The following is a 24,968-nucleotide window of genomic DNA, read 5'->3' as shown; positions in this document are numbered from 1 at the left end:
CGCCGTGAGGGTTATTTTTAGTTAATGAGACAGAGGTAGTGTCGTAGTTTAATGAGACAAGAGGTAGTGTCGTAGTTTAATGAGACAGAGGTAGTGTCGTAGTTTAATGAGACAGAGGTAGTGTCGTAGTTTAATGAGACAGAGGTAGTGTTGTAGTTTAATGAGACAGAGGTAGTGTCGTAGTTTAATGAGACAGAGGTAGTGTCGTAGTTTAATGAGACAGAGGTAGTGTTGTAGTTTAATGAGACAGAGGTAGTGTTGTAGTTTAATGACACAGAGGTAGTGTCGTAGTTTAATGAGACAGAGGTAGTGTTGTAGTTTAATGAGACAGAGGTAGTGTTGTAGTTTAATGAGACAGAGGTAGTGTTGTAGTTAATGAGACAGAGGTAGTGTTGTAGTTTAATGAGACAGAGGTAGTGTTGTAGTTTAATGAGACAGAGGTAGTGTGTAGTTAATGGACAGAGTAGTGTGAGTTTAATGAGACAGATCTAGTGTTGTAGTTTAATGAGACAGAGGTAGTGTTGTAGTTTAATGAGACAGAGGTAGTGTTGTAGTTTAATGAGACAGAGGTAGTGTTGTAGTTTAATGAGACAGAGGTAGTGTCGTAGTTTAATGAGACAGATGTAGTGTTGTAGTTTAATGAGACAGAGGTAGTGTTGTAGTTTAATGAGACAGAGGTAGTGTTGTAGTTTAATGAGACAGAGGTAGTGTTGTAGTTTAATGAGAAGAGGTAGTTGTAGTTTAATGAGACAGAGCTAGTGTCGTAGTTTAATGAGACAGAGCTAGTGTCGTAGTTTAATGAGACAGAGCTAGTGTCGTAGTTTAATGAGACAGAGGTAGTGTCGTAGTTTAATGAGACAGAGGTAGTGTTGTAGTTTAATGAGACAGAGGTAGTGTTGTAGTTTAATGAGACAGAGGTAGTGAGTTGAGAGGTAGTGTCGTAGTTTAATGAGACAGAGGTAGTGTCGTAGTTTAATGAGACAGAGGTAGTGTTGTAGTTTAATGAGACAGAGGTAGTGTTGTAGTTTAATGAGACAGAGGTAGTGTCGTAGTTTAATGAGACAGAGGTAGTGTTGTAGTTTAATGAGACAGATGTAGTGTCGTAGTTTAATGAGACAGAGGTAGTGTCGTAGTTTAATGAGACAGAGGTAGTTTTGTAGTTTAATGACAGATAGTGGTGTAGTTAATGACACAGAGGTAGTGTTGTAGTTTAATGAGACAGAGGTAGCGTCGTAGTTTAATGAGACAGAGGTAGTGTCGTAGTTTAATGAGACAGAGGTAGTGTTGTAGTTTAATGACACAGAGGTAGTGTTGTAGTTTAATGAGACAGAGGTAGCGTCGTAGTTTAATGAGACAGAGGTAGTGTTGTAGTTTAATGACAGAGGTAGTGTTGTAGTTTAATGAGACAGAGGTAGTGTTGTAGTTTAATGAGACAGATGTAGTGTCGTAGTTTAATGAGACAGAGGTAGTGTCGCAGTTTAATGAGACAGAGGTAGTTTTGTAGTTTAATGACAGAGGTAGTGTTGTAGTTTAATGACACAGAGGTAGTGTTGTAGTTTAATGACACAGAGGTAGTGTTGTAGTTTAATGAGACAGAGGTAGCGTCGTAGTTTAATGAGACAGAGCTAGTGTCGTAGTTTAATGAGACAGAGGTAGTGTCGTAGTTTAATGACAGAGGTAGTGTCGTAGTTTAATGACAGAGGTAGTGTCGTAGTTTAATGACAGAGGTAGTGTTGTAGTTTAATGAGACAGAGGTAGTGTCGTAGTTTAATGAGACAGAGGTAGTGTTGTAGTTTAATGAGACAGAGGTAGTGTTGTAGTTTAATGAGACAGAGGTAGTGTTGTAGTTAATGAGACAGAGGTAGTGTCGTAGTTTAATGAGACAGAGGTAGTGTTGTAGTTTAATGAGACAGAGGTAGTGTTGTAGTTTAATGAGACAGAGGTAGTGTTGTAGTTTAATGAGACAGAGGTAGTGTTGTAGTTTAATGAGACAGATGTAGAGTTGTAGTTTAATGAGACAGAGGTAGCGTTGTAGTTTAATGACACAGAGGTAGTGTCGTAGTTTAATGAGACAGAGGTAGCGTCGTAGTTTAATGAGACAGAGCTAGTGTCGTAGTTTAATGAGACAGAGGTAGTGTCGTAGTTTAATGACAGAGGTAGTGTCGTAGTTTAATGAGACAGAGGTAGTGTCGTAGTTTAATGAGACAGAGGTAGTGTCGTAGTTTAATGAGACAGAGGTAGAGTTGTAGTTTAATGAGACAGAGGTAGAGTTGTAGTTTAATGAGACAGAGGTAGAGTTGTAGTTTAATGAGACAGAGGTAGTGTTGTAGTTTAATGAGACAGAGGTAGTGTCGTAGTTTAATGAGACAGAGGTAGTGTTGTAGTTTGATGAGACAGAGGTAGTGTCGTAGTTTAATGAGACAGAGGTAGAGTTGTAGTTTAATGAGACAGAGGTAGTGTTGTAGTTTAATGACACAGAGGTAGTGTCGTAGTTTAATGAGAGACAGAGCTAGTGTCGTAGTTTAATGAGACAGAGGTAGTGTTGTAGTTTAATGAGACAGAGGTAGTGTCGTAGTTTAATGAGACAGAGGTAGTGTTGTAGTTTAATGAGACGATGTAGTGTATGAGAGGTAGTGTTGTAGTTAATGAGACAGAGGTAGTGTTGTAGTTTAATGAGGACAGAGGTAGTGTTGTAGTTTAATGAGACAGATATAGTGTCGTAGTTTAATGAGACAGAGGTAGTGTCGTAGTTAATGAGACAGAGGTAGTGTTGTAGTTTAATGAGACAGAGGTAGAGTTGCACACAATCCCGGATCCGGGAGCACCCATCAGTAAAAAAGCTGACTAGCATAGCCTAGCATAGCGTCACAAGTAAATACTAGCATCTAAATATCATTAAATCACAAGTCCAAGACACCAGATGAAAGATACACATCTTGTGAATCCAGTCATCATTTCTGATTTTAAAATGTTTTACAGGGAAGACACAATATGTATTTCTATTAGCTAACCACGATAGCAAAAGACACAACTTTTTTTTCCACCATTTTTTTCCTGCATAGGTAGCTATCACAATTTCGACCAAATAAAGATATAAATAGTCACTAACCAAGAAACAACTTCATCAGATGACAGTCTGATAACATATTTATTGTATAGCATATGTTTTGTTAGAAAAATGTGCATATTTCAGGTATAAATCATAGTTTTACATTGCAGCCACCATCACAACTCTCACCAAAGCAACTAGAATAACTACAGAGACCAACGTGAATTACCTAAATACTCATCATAAAACATTTATGAAAAATACACAGCGTACAGCAAATAAAAGACAAAGATCTTGTGAATCCAGCCAATATTTCAGATTTTTTAAGTGTTTTACAGCGAAAACACAATATAGCATTATATTAGCTTACTACAATAGCCAACCACACAACAGCATTGATTCAAGCCAACAATAGCGATAACGAATAAACCAGTAAAAGATATTAATTTTTTCACTAACCTTCTCAAACTTCTTCAGATGACAGTCCTATAACATCATATTACACAATACATATAGAGTTTGTTCGAAAATGTGCATATTTAGTGGTTATACAATGAGAATAGTAGCCAAGCTGCCAACAAAATGTCGGGAGAAATCTTGGGAGAGGCACCTAATCTAATCAATAACTAATCATAAACTTGACAAAAAAATACAGGTTGGACAGCAAATGAAAGATACATTAGTTCTTAATGCAACCGCTGTGTTAGATTTTTAAAATTACGTTACTACGACATACAGCGTGCGTTAAAGCAAGACCGCACCGAAATTAATGGCGGAATAGGAGTTTTACATTTTTCAACAGAACAACAATTAACATCCTAAATAGTTCTTACTTTTTGATGAGCTTTCATCAGAATCTTGGGCAAGTTGTCCTTTGTCCAGAAGAATCGTTGCTCGGTTGTAGATTGTCGCCTTCAACTTTGGAATTAGCAGTAAACATTAGCCATGTGGCGAAGACGTGCCCAACTCACTATAACGCAGCACAAAGAAAATTCGAAAATCGCAAATACTGATATAAAATGATATAACTCGGTTTAAAATAACTACATTATGACGTTCTTAACACCTATATCGAATAAAATCAGAGCCGGATATATCTAAGGCCTATAACGGGAGCTTTCCAGAACGCCATCCTGAGGTCTGTCTTGCGTCATGGCGAATGTTGAAAAGAGTGCACCCCCGGTTCCAAGAGCCCTTATATGGCCTCAGATCTGCCTAGGAACTCCATTACAATTCTCACTATTTGCTGACATCTAGGGGAAGGCGTATGCAGTACATGTCGACCAATAGAAGACATGCAAATTAATAAACTGACCCTAGAACAGCCTGCCTGATTTCAGATTTCTCACTTCCTCACGGGAAGTTTGCTCCAACTTGAGTTCTGTTTTACTCACAGATATAATTCAAACGGTTTTAGAAACTAGAGAGTGTTTTCTATCCAATAGTAATAATAATATGCATATTGTACGAGCAAGAATTGAGTACGAGGCAGTTTAATTTGGGAACGACATTTTTACAAAGTGAAAACAGCACCCCTATTGAGAAAAGGTTTTAATGAGACAGAGGTAGTGTCGTAGTTTAATGAGACAGAGGTAGTGTCGTAGTTTAATGACAGAGGTAGAGTTGTAGTTTAATGAGACAGAGGTAGTGTTGTAGTTTAATGACACAGAGGTAGTGTTGTAGTTTAATGAGACAGAGGTAGTGTAGTTAGAGACAGGTAGTTGTAGTTTAATGAGACAGAGGTAGTGTTGTAGTTTAATGAGACAGAGGTAGTGTTGTAGTTTAATGACACAGAGGTAGTGTTGTAGTTTAATGAGACAGAGGTAGTGTTGTAGTTTAATGAGACAGATATAGTGTCGTAGTTTAATGAGACAGAGGTAGTGTCGTAGTTTAATGAGACAGAGGTAGTGTTGTAGTTTAATGAGACAGAGGTAGAGTTGCACACAATCCCGGATCCGGGAGCACCCCCATCAGTAAAAAAGCTGACTAGCATAGCCTAGCATAGCGTCACAAGTAAATACTAGCATCTAAATATCATTAAATCACAAGTCCAAGACACCAGATGAAAGATACACATCTTGTGAATCCAGTCATCATTTCTGATTTTTAAAATGTTTTACAGGGAAGACACAATATGTATTTCTATTAGCTAACCACGATAGCAAAAGACACAACTTTTTTTTCCACCATTTTTTTCCTGCATAGGTAGCTATCACAATTTCGACCAAATAAAGATATAAATAGTCACTAACCAAGAAACAACTTCATCAGATGACAGTCTGATAACATATTTATTGTATAGCATATGTTTTGTTAGAAAAAATGTGCATATTTCAGGTATAAATCATAGTTTTACATTGCAGCCACCATCACAACTCTCACCAAAGCAACTAGAATAACTACAGAGACCAACGTGAATTACCTAAATACTCATCATAAAACATTTATGAAAAATACACAGCGTACAGCAAATAAAAGACAAAGATCTTGTGAATCCAGCCAATATTTCAGATTTTTTAAGTGTTTTACAGCGAAAACACAATATAGCATTATATTAGCTTACTACAATAGCCAACCACACAACAGCATTGATTCAAGCCAACAATAGCGATAACGAATAAACCAGTAAAAGATATTAATTTTTTCACTAACCTTCTCAAACTTCTTCAGATGACAGTCCTATAACATCATATTACACAATACATATAGAGTTTGTTCGAAAATGTGCATATTTAGCGGCACAAATCGTGGTTATACAATGAGAATAGTAGCCAAGCTGCCAACAAAATGTCGGGAGAAATCTTGGGAGAGGCACCTAATCTAATCATTAACTAATCATAAACTTGACTAAAAAATACAGGTTGGACAGCAAATGAAAGATACATTAGTTCTTAATGCAACCGCTGTGTTAGATTTTTAAAATTAACGTTACTACGACATACAGCGTGCGTTAAAGCAAGACCGCACCGAAATTAATGGCGGAATAGGAGTTTTACATTTTTCAACAGAACAACGAATTAACATCATAAATAGTTCTTACTTTTTGATGAGCTTTCATCAGAATCTTGGGCAAGTTGTCCTTTGTCCAGAAGAATCGTTGCTCGGTTGTAGATTGTCGCCTTCAACTTTGGAATTAGCAGTAAACATTAGCCATGTGGCGAAGACGTGCCCAACTCACTATAACGCAGCACAAAGAAAATTCCGAAAATCGCAATATACTGATATAAAATGATATAACTCGGTTTAAAATAACTACATTATGACGTTCTTAACACCTATATCGAATAAAATCAGAGCCGGATATATCTAAGGCCTATAACGGGAGCTTTCCAGAACGCCATCCTGAGGTCTGTCTTGCGTCATGGCGAATGTTGAAAAGAGTGCACCCCCGGTTCCAAGAGCCCTTATATGGCCTCAGATCTGCCTAGGAACTCCATTACAATTCTCACTATTTGCTGACATCTAGGGGAAGGCGTATGCAGTACATGTCGACCAATAGAAGACATGCAAATTAATAAACTGACCCTAGAACAGCCTGCCTGATTTCAGATTTCTCACTTCCTCACGGGAAGTTTGCTCCAACTTGAGTTCTGTTTTACTCACAGATATAATTCAAACGGTTTTAGAAACTAGAGAGTGTTTTCTATCCAATAGTAATAATAATATGCATATTGTACGAGCAAGAATTGAGTACGAGGCAGTTTAATTTGGGAACGAAATTTTTACAAAGTGAAAACAGCACCCCCTATTGAGAAAAGGTTTTAATGAGACAGAGGTAGTGTCGTAGTTTAATGAGACAGAGGTAGTGTCGTAGTTTAATGACAGAGGTAGAGTTGTAGTTTAATGACACAGAGGTAGTGTTGTAGTTTAATGACACAGAGGTAGTGTTGTAGTTTAATGAGACAGAGGTAGTGTTGTAGTTTAATGAGACAGAGGTAGTGTTGTAGTTTAATGAGACAGAGGTAGTGTTGTAGTTTAATGAGACAGAGGTAGTGTTGTAGTTTAATGACACAGAGGTAGTGTTGTAGTTTAATGAGACAGAGATAGTGTCGTAGTTTAATGAGACAGAGGTAGTGTTGTAGTTTAATGACACAGAGGTAGAGTTGAAAGGTTATAGACTCATAATGTAGTCAGACTTTTTGTTGAAACTACTTTACATTTCAGATATGACGTCTAAAATGCCAGCTCCAATTTTCATGCTTTGATTTTCTGAACCTGAGAGTTGGGAAATGGAATGAAAGTGACTGCAAATATAGCGAGTTGCTAATGATGCATTATATGTTCATAGGCTTTTCCTTAAGATAAATCGACACAGATAGGCTTCGATGTGCCATAGGGCGGCGCACAATTGGCCCAGCGTCGCCCTATGGGACCGGGGTAGGCCGTCATTGTAAATAAGAATTTATTCTAAACTGACTTGCCTAGTTAAAAAAAGGATTAAAAAAAATGTTTTATGTAAAAGATGGTAGTCAATGGTTAATAACAGTGTTTTATTCCTTGGCTCACTGCTGTCTTGTGGAATGCAGTGCACAGCAGCACCTCATCGCTAGCCATAGAGAATGTGTTGACCTGACTAAATAAAGGTTCTATAAAGACAGAAACCCCATTCCTTTCCCCTGGCCTCTTCTGTCCACCACTGCTCTCTCCTCTCCTGTGAAGACACATGCATGGACGCTACACAGGAAGGGGAACTACACAGATCAAAGTATTAACAGGAAATGGATCCACCTGAAAAGTGACACCCCATGCCCCGTATTTCAGCCATGTCTATTAATCACCACACTGCTATTACACAGCTATTACATAGACACACACACACACACACACACACACACACATTTCTCATACACACACACACACACACACACACACAGTTCTCACACACAGTTCTCTCACACACACACAGACAGACAGACAGACAGACAGACAGACAGACAGACAGACAGACAGACAGACAGACAGACAGACAGACAGACAGACAGACAGACAGACAGACAGACAGACAGACAGACAGACAGTTGTTGTGTCACACACACACACACACAGTTCTCACATAGTTCTTTCACACACACACACACACACACACACACACACACACACACACACACACACACACACACACACACACACACACACACACACACACACACACACACACACACACACACACACACACACACACACACACACACACACACCTCCAAATCACAATCTTCTCCTTTACACCCCTTTTTTCAGGCTCAGGTACAGTATATTGCCTCCTTACAAACCCCCTTAAACCTTACAAATGTATTCCCCAAAAGTATTCAGTAAATTCACATTGAAGCATTTTTCTTTAATTTCCAAGTGTTTGGAGGTTTATTTATCTGAGTTCAGCTTCCCTCTTCGTGGAACATTAGCAGTGGGGAATCTCCTGCCTCAGCAGCACACACTGCGTCCTATACACACTACACCTTACTGTCTCTGACACACACACACACACACACACACACACACACACACACACACACACACACACACACACACACACACACACACACACACACAGACACACACACACACACACACACACACACACACACAGAGACAGACACACACACACATTCAGCTTGTATTGTATACACTCGTACACCAAACTGTCACACTGTGAATGGACGTGTTTAGTGTAGAACCTTGCTGAGTTCTTCTGACCAATTTCAGAGGCACCTTTGTTTGTGAGTGAAATAAACTAATGTTAGATTAGAGGACGATGAAGAATAGTAGGACGACGAAGAGTAGTAGGACGACGAAGAGTAGTAGGACGATGAAGAGTACTAGCGTATATGTCCGACCTTCAAGATGACCAAGAACCATGTCGGTCGAAGCGATGGCACTGCATCGCTGCTTCAATAAAAAATAAAACATTTAAGGTGCAGCAGAGAATTTATTTTCATTGCCGTCTTTTATTTGTAGAAGTACAGTAATCTCTATCTTTTCACAATATATTAACCTCTCTTTCACCTCTTCTGTTGTGATATATCTCACTAGCTCAGTGACCTCTCCTTCACCTCTTCTGTTGTGATATATCTCACTAGCTCAGTGACCTCTCCTTCACCTCTTCTGTTGTGATATACCTCACTAGCTCAGTGACCTCTCCTCCACCTCTTCTGTTGTGATATATCTCACTAGCTCAGTGACCTCCTTCACCTCTTCTGTTGTGATATACCTCACTAGCTCAGTGACCTCTCCTTCACCTCTTCTGTTGTGATATATCTCACTAGCTCAGTGACCTCTCCTTCACCTCTTCTGTTGTGATATATCTCACTAACTCAGTGACCTCTCCTTCACCTCTTCTGTTGTGATATACCTCACTAGCTCAGTCACCTCTCTTTCACCTCTTCTGTTGTGATATACCTCACTAGCTCAGTGACCTCTCCTTCTCCTCTTCTGTTGTGATATACCTCAGGAGCTCAGTGACCTCTCCTTCACCTCTTCTGTTGTGATATACCTCACTAGCTCAGTGACCTCTCCTCCACCTCTTCTGTTGTGATATATCTCACTAGCTCAGTGACCTCCTTCACCTCTTCTGTTGTGATATATCTCACTAGCTCAGTGACCTCTCCTTCACCTATTCTGTTGTGATATACCTCACTAGCTCAGTGACCTCTCCTCCACCTCTTCTGTTGTGATATATCTCACTAACTCAGTGACCTCTCCTTCACCTCTTCTGTTGTGATATACCTCACTAGCTCAGTCACCTCTCTTTCACCTCTTCTGTTGTGATATACCTCACTAGCTCAGTGACCTCTCCTTCTCCTCTTCTGTTGTGATATACCTCAGGAGCTCAGTGACCTCTCCTTCACCTCTTCTGTTGTGATATACCTCACTAGCTCAGTGACCTCTCCTTCTCCTCTTCTGTTGTGATATACCACAGTAGCTCAGTGACCTCTCCTTCACCTCTTCTGTTGTGATATACCTCACTAGCTCAGTGACGTCTCCTTCACCTCTTCTGTCATGATATACCTCACTAGCTCAGTGACCTCTCCTTCTCCTCTTCTGTCGTGATATACCTCACTAGCTCATTCACCTCTCCTTCTCCTCTTCTGTCATGATATACCTCACTAGCTCAGTGATCTTTCCTTCTCCTCTTCTGTCGTGATACCCAACTAGCTCAGTGATGTTAGAGAATAACGATGAAGAGTACTAACCATCCCTCATCTCTCTTCCCCCCCAGACCCGTTCCCCCCAGAGGCCCCCCAGAGTGTGCGTGCTGGGAACGAGACCCAGGGGACGGACGGCAGCAGTGTGGGGGTACAGATCCTCTGGGACCCCCCAAAAGAGGGAGACCTTCCAGTTCACCACTACAAGGTCACCTGTAGCGCTCGCAATGCCCTTCGCCCCTCTGCACAGGACAGAAAGGACAATGCCCGGGTCACCCAGGGAGTAAGAGAACACACACACACACACACACACACACACACACACACACACACCTTCTATTTTCTCTACAAACTTTAAACAGGGGAGAGCTACTAAGCTATCCAAGCTCGCTCAACTCTGTAACCCTCAAAAACAATGCACTAATATCTCCTGTAACTGCATGCCCCACTGTGTGGCTGTAGTCCCACTTCTCAGAGGGAGTGTGTGTTAACCTCCTGCTGTTTTGTGCAGACTGCAGCAGTCATGCAGGTGCTATAGGATGTACACAGTTACACACGCAGCAGCACCAGCAGCAGCAGCAGCAGCACCTGGGGTTTTAATAAAGCGCTGTCCTCTGGAGTTATTTCTCTACAAAAGCTCAGAGACCAAAAGCAACAGCTGTGCGTTTTATGGAACCTTAACCGTTCTCCCGTTAACCAACGGCTCCTCGCATGGTTCTGATTACCATTTTGGATTTTACTAGTGCGCCGGACTTCTGGTGTGAGGCAGCTCTCCATTTCACACAATATTCTCCATTTCACACAATATTCTCCATTTCACACAATATTCTCCATTTCACACAATATTCTCCATTTCACACAATATTCTCCATTTTACACAATATTCTCCATTTCACACAATATTCTCCATTTCACACAATATTCTGCATTTCACACAATATTCTCCATTTCACACAATATTCTCCATTTCACACAATATTCTCCATTTCACACAATATTCTCCATTTCACACAATATTCTCCATTTCACACAATATTCTCCATTTCACACAATATTCTCCATTTCACACAATATTCTGCATTTCACACAATATTCTCCATTTCACACAATATTCTCCATTTCACACAATATTCTCCATTTCACACAATATTCTCCATTTCACACAATATTCTCCATTTCACACAATATTCTCCATTTTACACAATATTCTCCATTTCACACAATATTCTCCATTTCACACAATATTCTCCATTTCACACAATATTCTCCATTTCACACAATATTCTCCATTTTACACAATATTCTCCATTTCACACAATATTCTCCATTTCACACAATATTCTCCATTTCACACAATATTCTCCATTTCACACAATATTCTCCATTTCACACAATATTCTCCATTTCACACAATATTCTCCATTTCACACAATATTCTCCATTTCACACAATATTCTCCATTTCACACAATATTCTCCATTTCACACAATATTCTCCATTTTACACAATATTCTCCATTTCACACAATATTCTCCATTTCACACAATATTCTCCATTTCACACAATATTCTCGGATAAAGAGCGACTGTTTTCACATGGCAGCTGAACCAAAAACATGTCAACTGAATGTGGTTTAATTGCTTTACAAATCATGCTATAATTAGACTCCAATTTATTTATTTTTATTTTATTTCACCTTTATTTAACCAGGTAGGCAAATTGAGAACACGTTCTCATTTACAATTGCGACCTGGCCAAGATAAAGCAAAGCAGTTCGATACATACAACAACACATAGTTACACATGGAGTAGAACAAACATACAGTCAATAATACAGTGAAAAAATAAGTCTATATACAATGTGAGCAAGTGAGGTGAGATAAGGGAGGTGAAGGCAAACAAAATATATATAAAAATAAATAAAAATATAAAAAGGCCATGGTGGCGAAGTAAATACAATATAGCAAGTAAAAAAAACACTGGAATGGTTGGTTTGCAGTGGAAGAAAGTGCAAAGTAGAGATAGAAATAATGGGGTGCAAAGGAGCAAAAATAAATAAATGAATACAGTAGGTAAAGAGGTAGTTGTTTGGGCTAAATTATAGATGGGCTATGTACAGGTGCAGTAATCTATGAGCTGCTCTGACAGCTGGTGCTTAAAGCTAGTGAGGGAGATAAGTGTTTCCAATTTCAGAGATTTTTGTAGTTCGTTCCAGTCATTGGCAGCAGAGAACTGGAAGGAGAGGCGGCCAAAGGAAGAATTGGTTTTGGGGGTGACCAGAGAGATATACCTGCTGGAGCGCGTGCTACAGGTAGGTGCTGCTATGGTGACCAGCGAGCTGAGATAAGGGGGGACTTTACCTAGCAGGGTCTTGTAGATGACCTGGAGCCAGTGGGTTTGGCGACGAGTATGAAGCGAGGGCCAGCCAACGAGAGTGTACAGGTCGCAGTGGTGGGTAGTGTAAGGGGCTTTGGTGACAAAACGGATGGCACTGTGATAGACTGCATCCAATTTATTGAGTAGGGTATTGGAGGCTATTTTGTAAATGACATCACCGAAGTCGAGGATTGGTAGGATGGTCAGTTTTACAAGGGTATGTTTGGCAGCATGAGTGAAGGATGCTTTGTTGCGGAATAGGAAGCCAATTCTAGATTTAACTTTGGATTGGAGATGTTTGATGTGAGTCTGGAAGGAGAGTTTACAGTCTAACCAGACACCTAGGTATTTGTAGTTGTCCACATATTCTAAGTCAAAGCCGTCTAGAGTAGTGATGTTGGACAGGCGGGCAGGTGCAGGCAGCGATCGGTTGAAGAGCATGCATTTAGTTTTACTTGTATTTAAGAGCAATTGGAGGCCACGGAAGGAGAGTTGTATGGCATTGAAGCTCGCCTGGAGGGTTGTTAACACAGTGTCAAAAGAAGGGCCAGAAGTATACAGAATAGTGTCGTCTGCGTAGAGGTGGATCAGAGACTCACCAGCAGCAAGAGCGACATCATTGATGTATACAGAGAAGAGAGTCGGTCCAAGAATTTAACCCTGTGGCACCCCCATAGAGACTGCCAGAGGCCCGGACAACAGACCCTCCGATTTGACACACTGAACTCGATCAGAGAAGTAGTTGGTGAACCAGGCGAGGCAATCATTAGAGAAACCAAGGCTGTCGAGTCTGCCGATGAGGATGTGGTGATTGACAGAGTCAAAAGCCTTGGCCAGGTCAATGAATACGGCTGCACAGTATTGTTTCCTATCGATGGCGGTTAAGATATCGTTTATGACCTTGAGCGTGGCTGAGGTGCACCCATGACCAGCTCTGAAACCAGATTGCATAGCGGAGAAGGTATGGTGGGATTCGAAATGGTCGGTAATCTGTTTGTTAACTTGGCTTTCGAAGACCTTAGAAAGGCAGGGTAGGATAGATATGGGTCTGTAGCTGTTTGGGTCAAGAGTGTCCCCCCCTTTGAAGAGGGGGACAACCGCAGCTGCTTTCCAATCTTTGGGAATCTCAGACGACACGAAAGAGAGGTTGAAAAGGCTAGTAATAGGGGTGGCAACAATTTCAGCAGATAGTTTTAGAAAGAAAGGGTCCAGATTAATAACACGGAGACTGAGATATAGAAAATACATTGCATATAATGTGATTGATGTGTTGACCTCAATTTTGCCCTTTAATTAAGTAATCGTAAATATACACACTACATTTGGCTACCAAACACACACACACACACACACACACACACACACACACACACACACACACACACACACACACACACACACACACACACACACACACACACACACACACTGTGTCATAGTGCTAACTGAGGCATATGACTGGGACTTTGTCTAGGCTGTTGCGCTTTGTGTCTGTGTTTCACATAAATCACATGACAAAACCAGCCAGTCGTTGTGGGAAAAGGGAAAAGGCGTGGAGGACCATTTCATGGACGTTGGCAGTACTTAATTAAGCAATAAGGCCCGAGGAGGTGTGGTATATAGCCGATATACCACGGCTAAGGGCTGTTCTTACGCACGACGCATAGCGGAGTGCCTGGACACATCCCTTAGCTGTGGTATATTGGCCATATACCACAAACCCTCGAGGAGCCTTATTGCTATTATAAACTGGTTACCAACGTAATTAGAGCAGTAAAAATAACTGTTTTGTCATACCTGTGGTATACAGTCTGATATACCATGGTTGTCAGCCAATTAGCATTCAGGGTTCGAACCACCCAGTTTATAACGGTGATTAACTAATATCTATGGCGGTCAATGGAAATCCTTTGTGTTGGTCCAGCCCAGAGTTCTATAATATTGTGAGTGAGTGGACTGTACAGGAAGTATGAAGCCGTGGCCTTGGTCGGTCTGACAGGGTAATAAAGGAATGGGCCATTTAAACAGCCATAATGCCTTTGATCCTTTCTCCTGATGAGGACGGCTGTCCAGCCCTGAGACATGGTCATGAATTTTTACAAGGAGACCCCATAACAATGTGTTCCCACCCAGCTGCACTCGCCAAGCCACCACACACACACACACACACACACACACACACACACACTCAAACACACACATGCACACACACTCAAACACACGCACATGCACATGCACACACAAACACACACACATTCACACTCACACACGCAAACACACACACACTCACACACTCACACACGCACATGCACACACACACACAGACCCACAAACACACACACACATGCACACACATACACTCACATACATGTTCGCATACACACATATGCATGCAGCCATACCCTTCTACAAACACCACCCCCCCATATTGATAAGTACACACCACCCCCCATATTGATAGGAACACACCACCCCCCCCCCCCATATTGATAGGAACACACCACCCCCCCATATTGATAGGAACACACCACCCCCCCATATTGATAGGAACACACCACCCCCCCCATATTGATAGGAACACACCACCCCCCCATATTGATAGAAACACACCACCCCCCCATATTGATAGGAACACACCACCCCCCCATATTGATAGGAACACACCACCCCCCCATATTGATAGAAACACACCACCCCCCCATATTGATAGAAACACACCACCCCCCCATATTGATAGAAACACACCACCCCCCCATATTGATAGGAACACACCACCCCCCCATATTGATAGGAACACACCACCCCCCCATATTGATAGGAACACATTTCCTTCACATAGTTAGTCATACATTTCATCCCTCTCACACTGTAGGCCCACTTATATACACCAGACTGTTGATCAGGCTGTTGATAGCAGTGCCTAGGAGATTCCCTCCACCCTGTCTTTCTCCTCTTGTTTTCTCTGAAGTTAAGAGTCCTTTTGTCGCTGTTGCAGAGGTAGACAGCTTCTAGTAATGGCAGATCAGAACATGTCCACGGCTGTAGTATTACAGACCAACACAAATCACAATCCCCCTGCATCTTTCCACGCACACGAGCGCACACGTGAACACACACACACACACACACACACACACACACACACACACACACACACACACACACACACACACACACACACACACACACACACGGCTGTAGTAGTGCATGTTTTGACTATACATAGGCTTCTGCTGAGGGGAGGACGGCTCATAATAATGTCTGGAACAGAGCAAATGGAATGGCATCAAACACATAGAAACCATGTGACACATGGAAACCATGTGTTTGATACCATTCCACCGATTCCGCTCCAGCCTTTCCCACGAGCCCGTCCTCCCCAATTAAGGTGCCACCAACCTCCTGTGATAGGGCTATGGAAATACTCAACCCCACTTTCACCCCACTTTCACCCCACTTTCACCCCACTTTCACGTCACAGAAGGGAACCTAAAAGAAAAACGCTTTTAACTCTTAGTGTTGCATTAGTATCTCATGTTATCTACCTACCTATCATGTTGTGTCTACCTATGAAGCAGGGTAAATGAGCAGTCAGGAACACTTTAAACCTTATGTTGATGTGCTGTCACTCAAACACATAATGGAAAACAGCTCTCTCTCTCTCTCTGTGTGTGTGTGTGTGTGTGTGTGTGTGTGTGTGTGTGTGTGTGTGTGTGTGTGTGTGTGTGTGTGTGTGTGTGTGTGTGTGTGTGTGTGTGTGTGTGTGTGTGTGTGTGTGTGTGTGTGTGTGTGTGTGTGTGTGTGTGTGTGTGTGGAGATGATCAATCAGGATGATAGAGTCAAAGATCTCTTCTAGCGGTCACTCAGAGCAGTAGTATGTCTGAATAATTTTAAACTGGCCAAAACAGTCCACAGATGATGGATGTACCTCTCTTGATAAAAGATGCCTGTCATGAGAAGCAGACAGAGTTTATCTGACCCTTTGTAAAGGTTATTCTCAACTAACAGCCGTTGTTCCATACCGGGCTAGCCTTCATCAGTCAGACTGGGCACATAAAAGACTTACTGGCAGCGTTTTGGAACTGTGTCGAGTGGAGACCTACTACGATTGGTTCCAGTCACAGTTCTGTTTCCAATACTGTTAAACAACTTCCTTCCTTTTTATCATCCATGGTATATGAGCTGACTGAATAGGGTTCCATATAACGTTACTGCTGTAGTAACATGTACCTGTGCTTTCTAAGAACAATTCATGGCCTTTAGATTGATGTAGGCTTTGTGTCATCAGTGCTGTGGCTAGACGTGAGTTTATGGGGAAGAATACGTTTGAAAAGATGACAGCCTTGAATGTCTCTGTTCATGTCTGTTCATCTCATGGAACCAACACTTTACATGTTGCGTTTATAATTCTGTTCAGTATGTAAACGCAACATGTAACGTGTTGGTACCATGTTTCATGAGCTGAAATAAAAGATCCCAGAAATGTTCCGTACGCACAAAAAAAGCATATTTCTCAAAAATGTTGTGCACGATTTCGTTTATACATCCCTGTCAGTGAGCATTCCTCCTTTGCCAAGATAATCCATCCACCTGACAGGTGTGGCATATCAAGAAGCTGATTAAACAGCATGATCATTATACAGGTGCACCTTGTGCTGGGGACAATAAAAGTCCACTAAAATGTGCAGGTTTGTGACACAACACAATGCCACAGATGTCTCAAGTTTTGAGGGAGAGTGCAATTGGCATGCCGACTGCAGGAATGTCTACCAGAGCTTTTGCCAGAGAATTGAATGTTAATTTCTCTACCATAAGCCACCTCCAACAGCGTTTTAGAGAATTTGTCTGTACGTCCAACCGGCCTCACAAAAACGCAGACCACGTGTAACTAAGCCAGCCCAGGACCTCCACATCCAGCTTCTTCACATGCTGGATCGTCTGAGACCAGTCACCCGGACAGCTGATGAAACAGTGGGTTTGCACAACCGAAGAATTTCTGCAGAAACTGTCAGAAACCATCTCAGGGAAGCTCATCTGCGTGCCCGTCGTCCTCACCAGGGTCTCGACCTGACTGCAGTTTGGCTCACCTTCGATGGCCACTGGCACGCTGGAGAAGTGTGCTCTTCACAAATGAATCCCGGTTTCAACTGTACCGGACAGATGGCAGACAACGTGTATGGTGTCGTGTGGGCGAGTGGTTTGCTGATGTCAACGTTGTGAACAGAGTGCCCCATGGTGGCGGTGGGGTTATGGTATGGACAGGCATAAGCTATGGACAATGAACACAATTGCATTCTATCAAAGGCAGTTTAAATGCACAGAGATACTGTGACATGATCCTGAGGTCCATTGTCGTGCCATTCATCCGCCGCCATCACCTCATGTTTCAGCATAATAATGCACTGCCCCATGTCACAAGGATCTGTACACAATTCCTGGAAGCTGAAAATGTCCCAGTTCTTCCATGTCCTGCATACTCACCAGACATGTCACCCATTGAGCATGTTTGGGATGCTCTGGATCGACGTGTGCGACAGCGTGTTCCAGTTCCTGCCAATATCCAGCTACATCTCACAGCCATTGAAGAGGAGTGGGACAACATTCCACAGGCCACAATCAACAGCCTGATCAACTCTATGTGAAGGAGATGTGTCTCGCTGCATGGAGGTAAATGGTCACACCAGATACTGACTGGTTGTCTGATCCACACCCCTGCCTTTTTCTAAGACATCTGTGACCAACAGATGCATATCTGTATTCCAAGTCATGTGAAATTTAAGGCCTAAAGAATGTATTTCAATTGACTGATTTCCTTATTTGAGCTGTAACTCAGTAAAAATAATGAAATTGTTGCATGTTGCATTTATATTTTTGTTCAATGTATTTTAGATGCTAATTATTCTGAAAATGTGTATAAAACCTGTATGAATTGTATTTCTAATAATTAAAGAACAATATTTTAAGGTGACAATTTCTGAAATATGACATGCCTTACTTTTATGATCCTGTATAAAGAGGTAAAACCAGGAAATGTATCACCTATGCCTCTATTGCTATTTAATACAATTAGACTGGTTTTGGATTTTTTCCTGACCATGGTGGCTGCCATTTTCGCTCCATTATGGAACTTTGAGGGTAGATGACATAGCCCCTCTAGCAATTGAATAGGATTTCTATGGTGCTGTGACTGTAATGACCATGTTGTGTCTGTGTATTGTCTGTGTCTCTGTCAGGCTGTGTGTGAGATGGATCTCCAAGGTCTGCTGCCAGGTACCTCTTACCTGATCCAGGTCCAGGCCATCTCCTACTGGGGACAGAAACGCCTGAAGAGTGGTCGTGCCCAGCTCACCTTTACCACAAAAACTACAGGTAAACTACTCACCTTTACCACTCAAAATACAGGTAAACTACTCGCCTTTACCACTCAAACTACAGGTAAACTACTCGCCGTTACCTCTCAAACTACAGGTAAACAACTCACCTTTACCACTCAAACTACAGGTAAACTATTCACCTATACCTCTTAAACTACAGGTAAACTACTCGCATTTACCACTCAAACTGCAGGTAAATACACCTTTACTACTCAAACTACAGGTAAACTACTCACCTTTACCTCTCAAACTACAGTAAAACTACTCACCTTAACCACTCAAACTACAGGTAAACTATTCATCTTTACCACTCAAACTACAGGTAAACTATTCACCTTTACTACTCAAACTACAGGTAAACTATTCACCTTTACCTCTCAAACTACAGTAAAACTACTCGCCTTAACCACTCAAACTACAGGTAAACTATTCATCTTTACCACTCAAACTACAGGTAAACTATTCACCTTTACTACTCAAACTACAGGTAAACTACTCACCTTTATCTCTCAAACTACAGTAAAACTACTCGCCTTAACCACTCAAACTACAGGTAAACTATTCATCTTTACCACTCAAACTACAGGTAAACTATTCACCTTTACCTCTCAAACTACAGGTAAACTATTCACCTTTACCTCTCAAACTACAGGTAAACTACTCACCTTTACCACTCAAACTACAGGTAAACTATTCAGCTTTACCACTCAAACTACGGGTAAACTATTCAGCTTTACCACCCAAACTACAGGTAAACTACTTGCCGTTACCCCTCAAACTACAGGTAAACTACTCACTTTTACCACTCAAACTACAGGTACACTACTCGCCTTTACCACTCAAATTACAGGTAAACTATTCACCTTTACCACTCAAACTACAGGTACACTACTCGCCTTTACCACTCAAATTACAGGTAAACTATTCACCTTTACCACTCAAACTACAGGTTCACTACTCGCCTTTACCACTCAAACTACAGGTAAACTATTCACCTTTACCACTCAAACTACAGGTACACTACTCGCCTTTACCACTCAAACTACAGGTAAACTATTCACCTTTACCACTCAAACTACAGGTACACTACTCGCCTTTACCACTCAAACTACAGGTAAACTATTCACCTTTACCACTCAAACTACAGGTACACTACTCGCCTTTACCACTCAAATTACAGGTAAACTATTCACCTTTACCACTCAAACTACAGGTACACTACTCGCCTTTACCACTCAAACTACAGGTAAACTATTCACCTTTACCACTCAAACTACAGGTACACTACTCGCCTTTACCACTCAAACTACAGGTAAACTATTCACCTTTACCACTCATGCGGAAGACACATTTCGGTTGAATGCATTCTGTCGTGTACCTGACTAGGCATCCCATTTCTCCGTTGGACAATGTGTCTGATCGAGTTGACATAAATCCAGTTGATTGAATTTGATAATTTACACTCTATATATTTTTTATTACGAGGTTGTTCCTTTACATGGTATGATAGGGCCCCCCCCTGACAAAGAATTCTCAGTACCCCCACCCCCCAAAATCTTCCCATCTTCCTGCTGCTATGCCTGACTTGAGTGCCTCCCTCTGTGGGCCAGGCTGAAATACATTATCCTGACCTGGCTGCTTCCCTCTGTGGGCCAGGCTGAAATACATTATCCTGACCTGGCTGCTTCCCTCTGGGGGCCAGGCTGAAAGACATTATCCTGACCTGGCTGCTTCCCTCTGGGGGCCAGGCTGAAAGACATTATCGTGACCTGGCTGCTTCCTTCTGGGGGCCAGGCTGAAAGACATTATCGTGACCTGGCTGCTTCCCTCTGGGAGCCAGGCTGAAAGACATTATCGTGACCTGGCTGCTTCCCTCTGGGGGCCAGGCTGAAAGACATTATCCTGACCTGGCTGCTTCCCTCTGGGGGCCAGGCTGAAAGACATTATCGTGACCTGGCTGCTTCCCTCTGGGGGCCAGGCTGAAAGACATTATCCTGACCTGGCTGCCTCCTTCTGGGGGCCAGGCTGAAAGACATTATCCTGACCTGGCTGCTTCCCTCTGGGGGCCAGGCTGAAAGACATGACCCTCTCCCTCAGAAGCCAGAGCCTGGCTTGTATCAGTCCTGTTGATCAGAGCTTATCGACATCCCAACGGTTGTGAGGTCATCAATAGGAGAGGGCCCTGGGGATCCCTCCCAGAGAGTACCATTTAACCTTTAACCTGACCTTTTAGGTGGGTGCACACACAAACACACACACACACACACACCAGTATCCGCCACATTCTGTGTTTTTTTCCCCGTGGCGGTTTCTGTCCTTTAGTAGGTTACATAAATCTTCCCCACAATTCTGGCAAAAGCATTTTAAGACCCACACACACACACACACACACACACACACACACACACACACACACACACACACACACACACACACACACACACACACACACACACACACACACACACACACACACACACACACACACACACACACCATAGGGGCTTTGGTGAAACCCTCACAGCTTCCTGTTGACTTTGGTCAGTCCTACATGGACTCTTAATGGCAGGCTTAGTAGTTATACTGCGAGCCCAATCCATTTCTAATAAAGTAACTAAAACATGCATGTTATTTTCCTATGGCCCAATTATTATCATTTTTCCTCTAAGGCAGCTTATTCTTTATACGTCTTACATTTTTTCATTCATTTTTATCAGCACCTGGTGTTCCCAGTAGTGTAGCTCAGTTTCGTGGGGCCCCAAGGCAAAGTCTGAGCAAGCCCCCCCCCCTCCCCTTTAACCCCCCAAAATATGCAGTATTATAACGAATATCATACTATTTTACACATTTTGCCATGAGGCTGAGAGAAAAGGTTGCTGTTTTAGAGCTCAGGGACTCTTGACAGACGGGACAATCTCACATAATATCATCCCTTGTAAAGGAACAACCTCGCAATAAAAAATATATACAGTGTAAATTATCAAATTCAATCAACTGGATTTGTCAACTCGGTCAGACACATTGTCCAACGGAGAAATGGGATGTCAGGTGCACGACTGAATGCATTCAACTGAAATGTGTCTTCCCCATTTAACTCAACCCCTCTGAATCAGAGAGGTGCGGGGGGGGCTGCCTTAAATCGACATCCACATTGGGTTAACTGCCTTGCTCAAGGGCAATACAGCAGATTTTTCCACCTTGCCGGCTTGGGGATTTCAAACCAGCAACCTTTCGGTTACTGGCCCAATGCTCTTAACCCGCTAGGTTACATGTGTTTAATGGCCTTGATTGTTTCATTCTAACATTTATAGCACTATTAAATTCATTAGCGATTTGGCATGTTTTTATAGATTTAGAACATAAAAGAACATTTACAAAGCAAACATTATCCTATAGATCTTAAAATATTTTTTGATGAATATTAACAAAAAAATATTGACTCCATCAGTGGCAGAGTTGACAACAGAGTTTCAAAACAGACATATTTTTGCTCTGTAAAAATGTAAGTTAAACTAAACCATTTGTAAAATATGGAAAAGAAATCTCCAATAAAAAGATTCCTGATTTTAGACAAATCTGACAGAGTTGACCAAATCTATGGAAACATCTTTTAGGAATTACAGTGTTGAGATAAATATTATTTAAAGTCACATTGTCCTACATAAGATAATTTTCCAGTTAATATCCAGTATTGTCAGTTATTAGAATTTTAAACACTTTTTTGGAGAGATCCTTTGCTTTGAACATGGGCATTTCCAGGCATGAAAGTATTTTTATTTTTGAGGGGAGTTGGGGGGCCCCCATTCCTTGCGGGGTGTGTGTTATGCCAGTGGGTGTTCCCCTCGTTATCAGCACCTGGTTTTCCCCTCATGTGGCCTTTAAAACACAACTTCGATTGTAAAAATCCTACTTAATGGATATGCATGGCTTATGCTTTATGCGGGCAGTAAGGCTCTTTGAATGACAGTTCAGGCATCAAAGATATTTCTAGAAAAGCGGTTGACCCTCTCTGCTGAGGAATGGTTCTTTACTTGTACAGTAGGGGACAGAAGGAAAATACAGTGGGCCAATTGCCATCGAAAGCCGCCAGATTATTGCCATCTGATCTCTCGTTAAACCATCGATATGCCCTAAAATACCTCGCACAGTTGATCTCAATTGCAACCAACATTTGGCCAGAGATTTACCGCTCCCTAACGTGGATGTCAAGGTTTATCTTATATTCTTGATTGCAGCCAAGACTATTTCACCCTCTGGTTGGTATTGTCATCGGAACAACTTCGTCCTACTTCATGATCAGACTACAGGTGATTTATCTATTTGACTATCATTCCTTACAACTGAAATAAAGTAATTCCTTGCAATTTACCTGACATGTATCAATGGAAAACTAAATGTTGATGGTGTAGCCTACTCCTATTATTTAATTTGTTTTCAACTAATGTTATCAATTAAATACAACTGTCTTTTAAAAACATATGTCTGATATGGTCATTTTTTTATCAAGATCAGGGGTAAAATATCTCTGGACAGTACATATTTGAAATGTGTAACTAAATCAAGTGCTCGGCACTTCCAACAAGACTGTTGGAAAAGCATTCCAGGTGAATCTGGTTGAGAGAATGCCAATAGTGTGCGTAGCTGTCATCAAGGCAAAGGGTGGCTACTTTGAAGAATCTCAAATATAAAATATATTTAGATTTGTTTAACACTTTTTTGGTTACTACATGATTCCATATGTGTTATTTCATAGTTTTGATGTCTTCACTATTCACACTGTATCCACACTATTACACTATTACTCTTTCTCTCTCTCTCTCTCTCTCTCTCTCTCTCTCTCTCTCTCTCTCTCTCTCTCTCTCTCTCTCTCTCTCTCTCTCTCTCTCTCTCTCTCTCTCTCTCTCTCTCTCTCTCTCTCTCTCTCTCTCTCTCTCTCTCTCTCTCTCTCTCTCTCTCTCTCTCTCTCTCTCTCTCTCTCTCTCTCTCTCTCTCTCTCTCTCTCTCTCTCTCTCTCTCTCTCTCTCAGGTTTGTCATCTTTACCTGGTCCTGAGCAGACTAAAGGTCAGTTCTCCAACGAGCTCCCTTCCACCCCTCACCTGGTCAACCCTGCTGCCCCCCACCAGGTCAACCCTTCGTCTCCCCACAACCTTCGCTTGGAAGCCGCTGCCCCACACTACCACAACGACCAGCTGCAGGTTAAGGTCTTCTGGAAGAGACGACACCAAGGCAAGTTGTTTAAAAAAGAAAGACACAAAAGATCTCTACTCCTCCTCTCCTCGTTGGATAATACAGCCACAAGAATCCCATAGCATGGGTCAAAACAGATGAGGTTGGTTTAGATTGTTGACAACATGTCAACTATATTTAGTCTCCAATGTTTATTGAAAACATACATTTCATTTACACAATGAGCATTTGTTGTCTCTCATATGTTGATATAACAGTCATATGTTGATATAACATTCATATGTTGATATAACAGTCATATGTTGATATAACAGTCATATGTTGATATAATACTCATATGTTGATATAACAGTCATATGTTGATATAACAGTCATATGTTGATATAACATTCATATGTTGATATAACAGTCATATGTTGATATAATACTCATATGTTGATATAATACTCATATGTTGATATAACAGTCATATGTTGATATAACAGTCATATGTTGATATAACAGTCATATGTTGATATAACAGTCATATGTTGATATAACAGTCATATGTTGATATAATACTCATATGTTGATATAATACTCATATGTTGATATAATACTCATATGTTGATATAACAGTCATATGTTGATATAACATTCATATGTTGATATAACAGTCATATGTTGATATAATACTCATATGTTGATATAATACTCATATGTTGATATAACAGTCATATGTTGATATAACAGTCATATGTTGATATAACAGTCATATGTTGATATAATACTCATATGTTGATATAACAGTCATATGTTGATATAACAGTCATATGTTGATATAACATTCATATGTTGATATA

General features: G+C 41.3%; 1 protein-coding gene across 1 annotated transcript in view; it reads left to right on the top strand.

Moving 5' to 3' along the window:
• Positions 1 to 8,852: 8,852 nt before the first annotated feature.
• The window catches only part of LOC120054359 (anosmin-1-like), a 26,578-nt gene continuing 10,462 nt past the window's right edge, over positions 8,853 to 24,968 (top strand). Inside the window, exons 1-4 of the mRNA XM_039001769.1 lie at positions 8,853 to 8,859; positions 10,263 to 10,471; positions 18,798 to 18,933; positions 23,965 to 24,165. Of these exons, the coding sequence (XP_038857697.1) occupies positions 8,853 to 8,859; positions 10,263 to 10,471; positions 18,798 to 18,933; positions 23,965 to 24,165 (553 nt within the window). The remainder of the gene's footprint in view (positions 8,860 to 10,262; positions 10,472 to 18,797; positions 18,934 to 23,964; positions 24,166 to 24,968) is intronic.

Source organism: Salvelinus namaycush, chromosome 10, assembly GCF_016432855.1.
Source record: "Salvelinus namaycush isolate Seneca chromosome 10, SaNama_1.0, whole genome shotgun sequence".
NCBI classification, from domain to species: Eukaryota; Metazoa; Chordata; class Actinopteri; order Salmoniformes; family Salmonidae; genus Salvelinus; species Salvelinus namaycush.
This window is presented reverse-complemented; position numbering and strand designations above follow the sequence as displayed.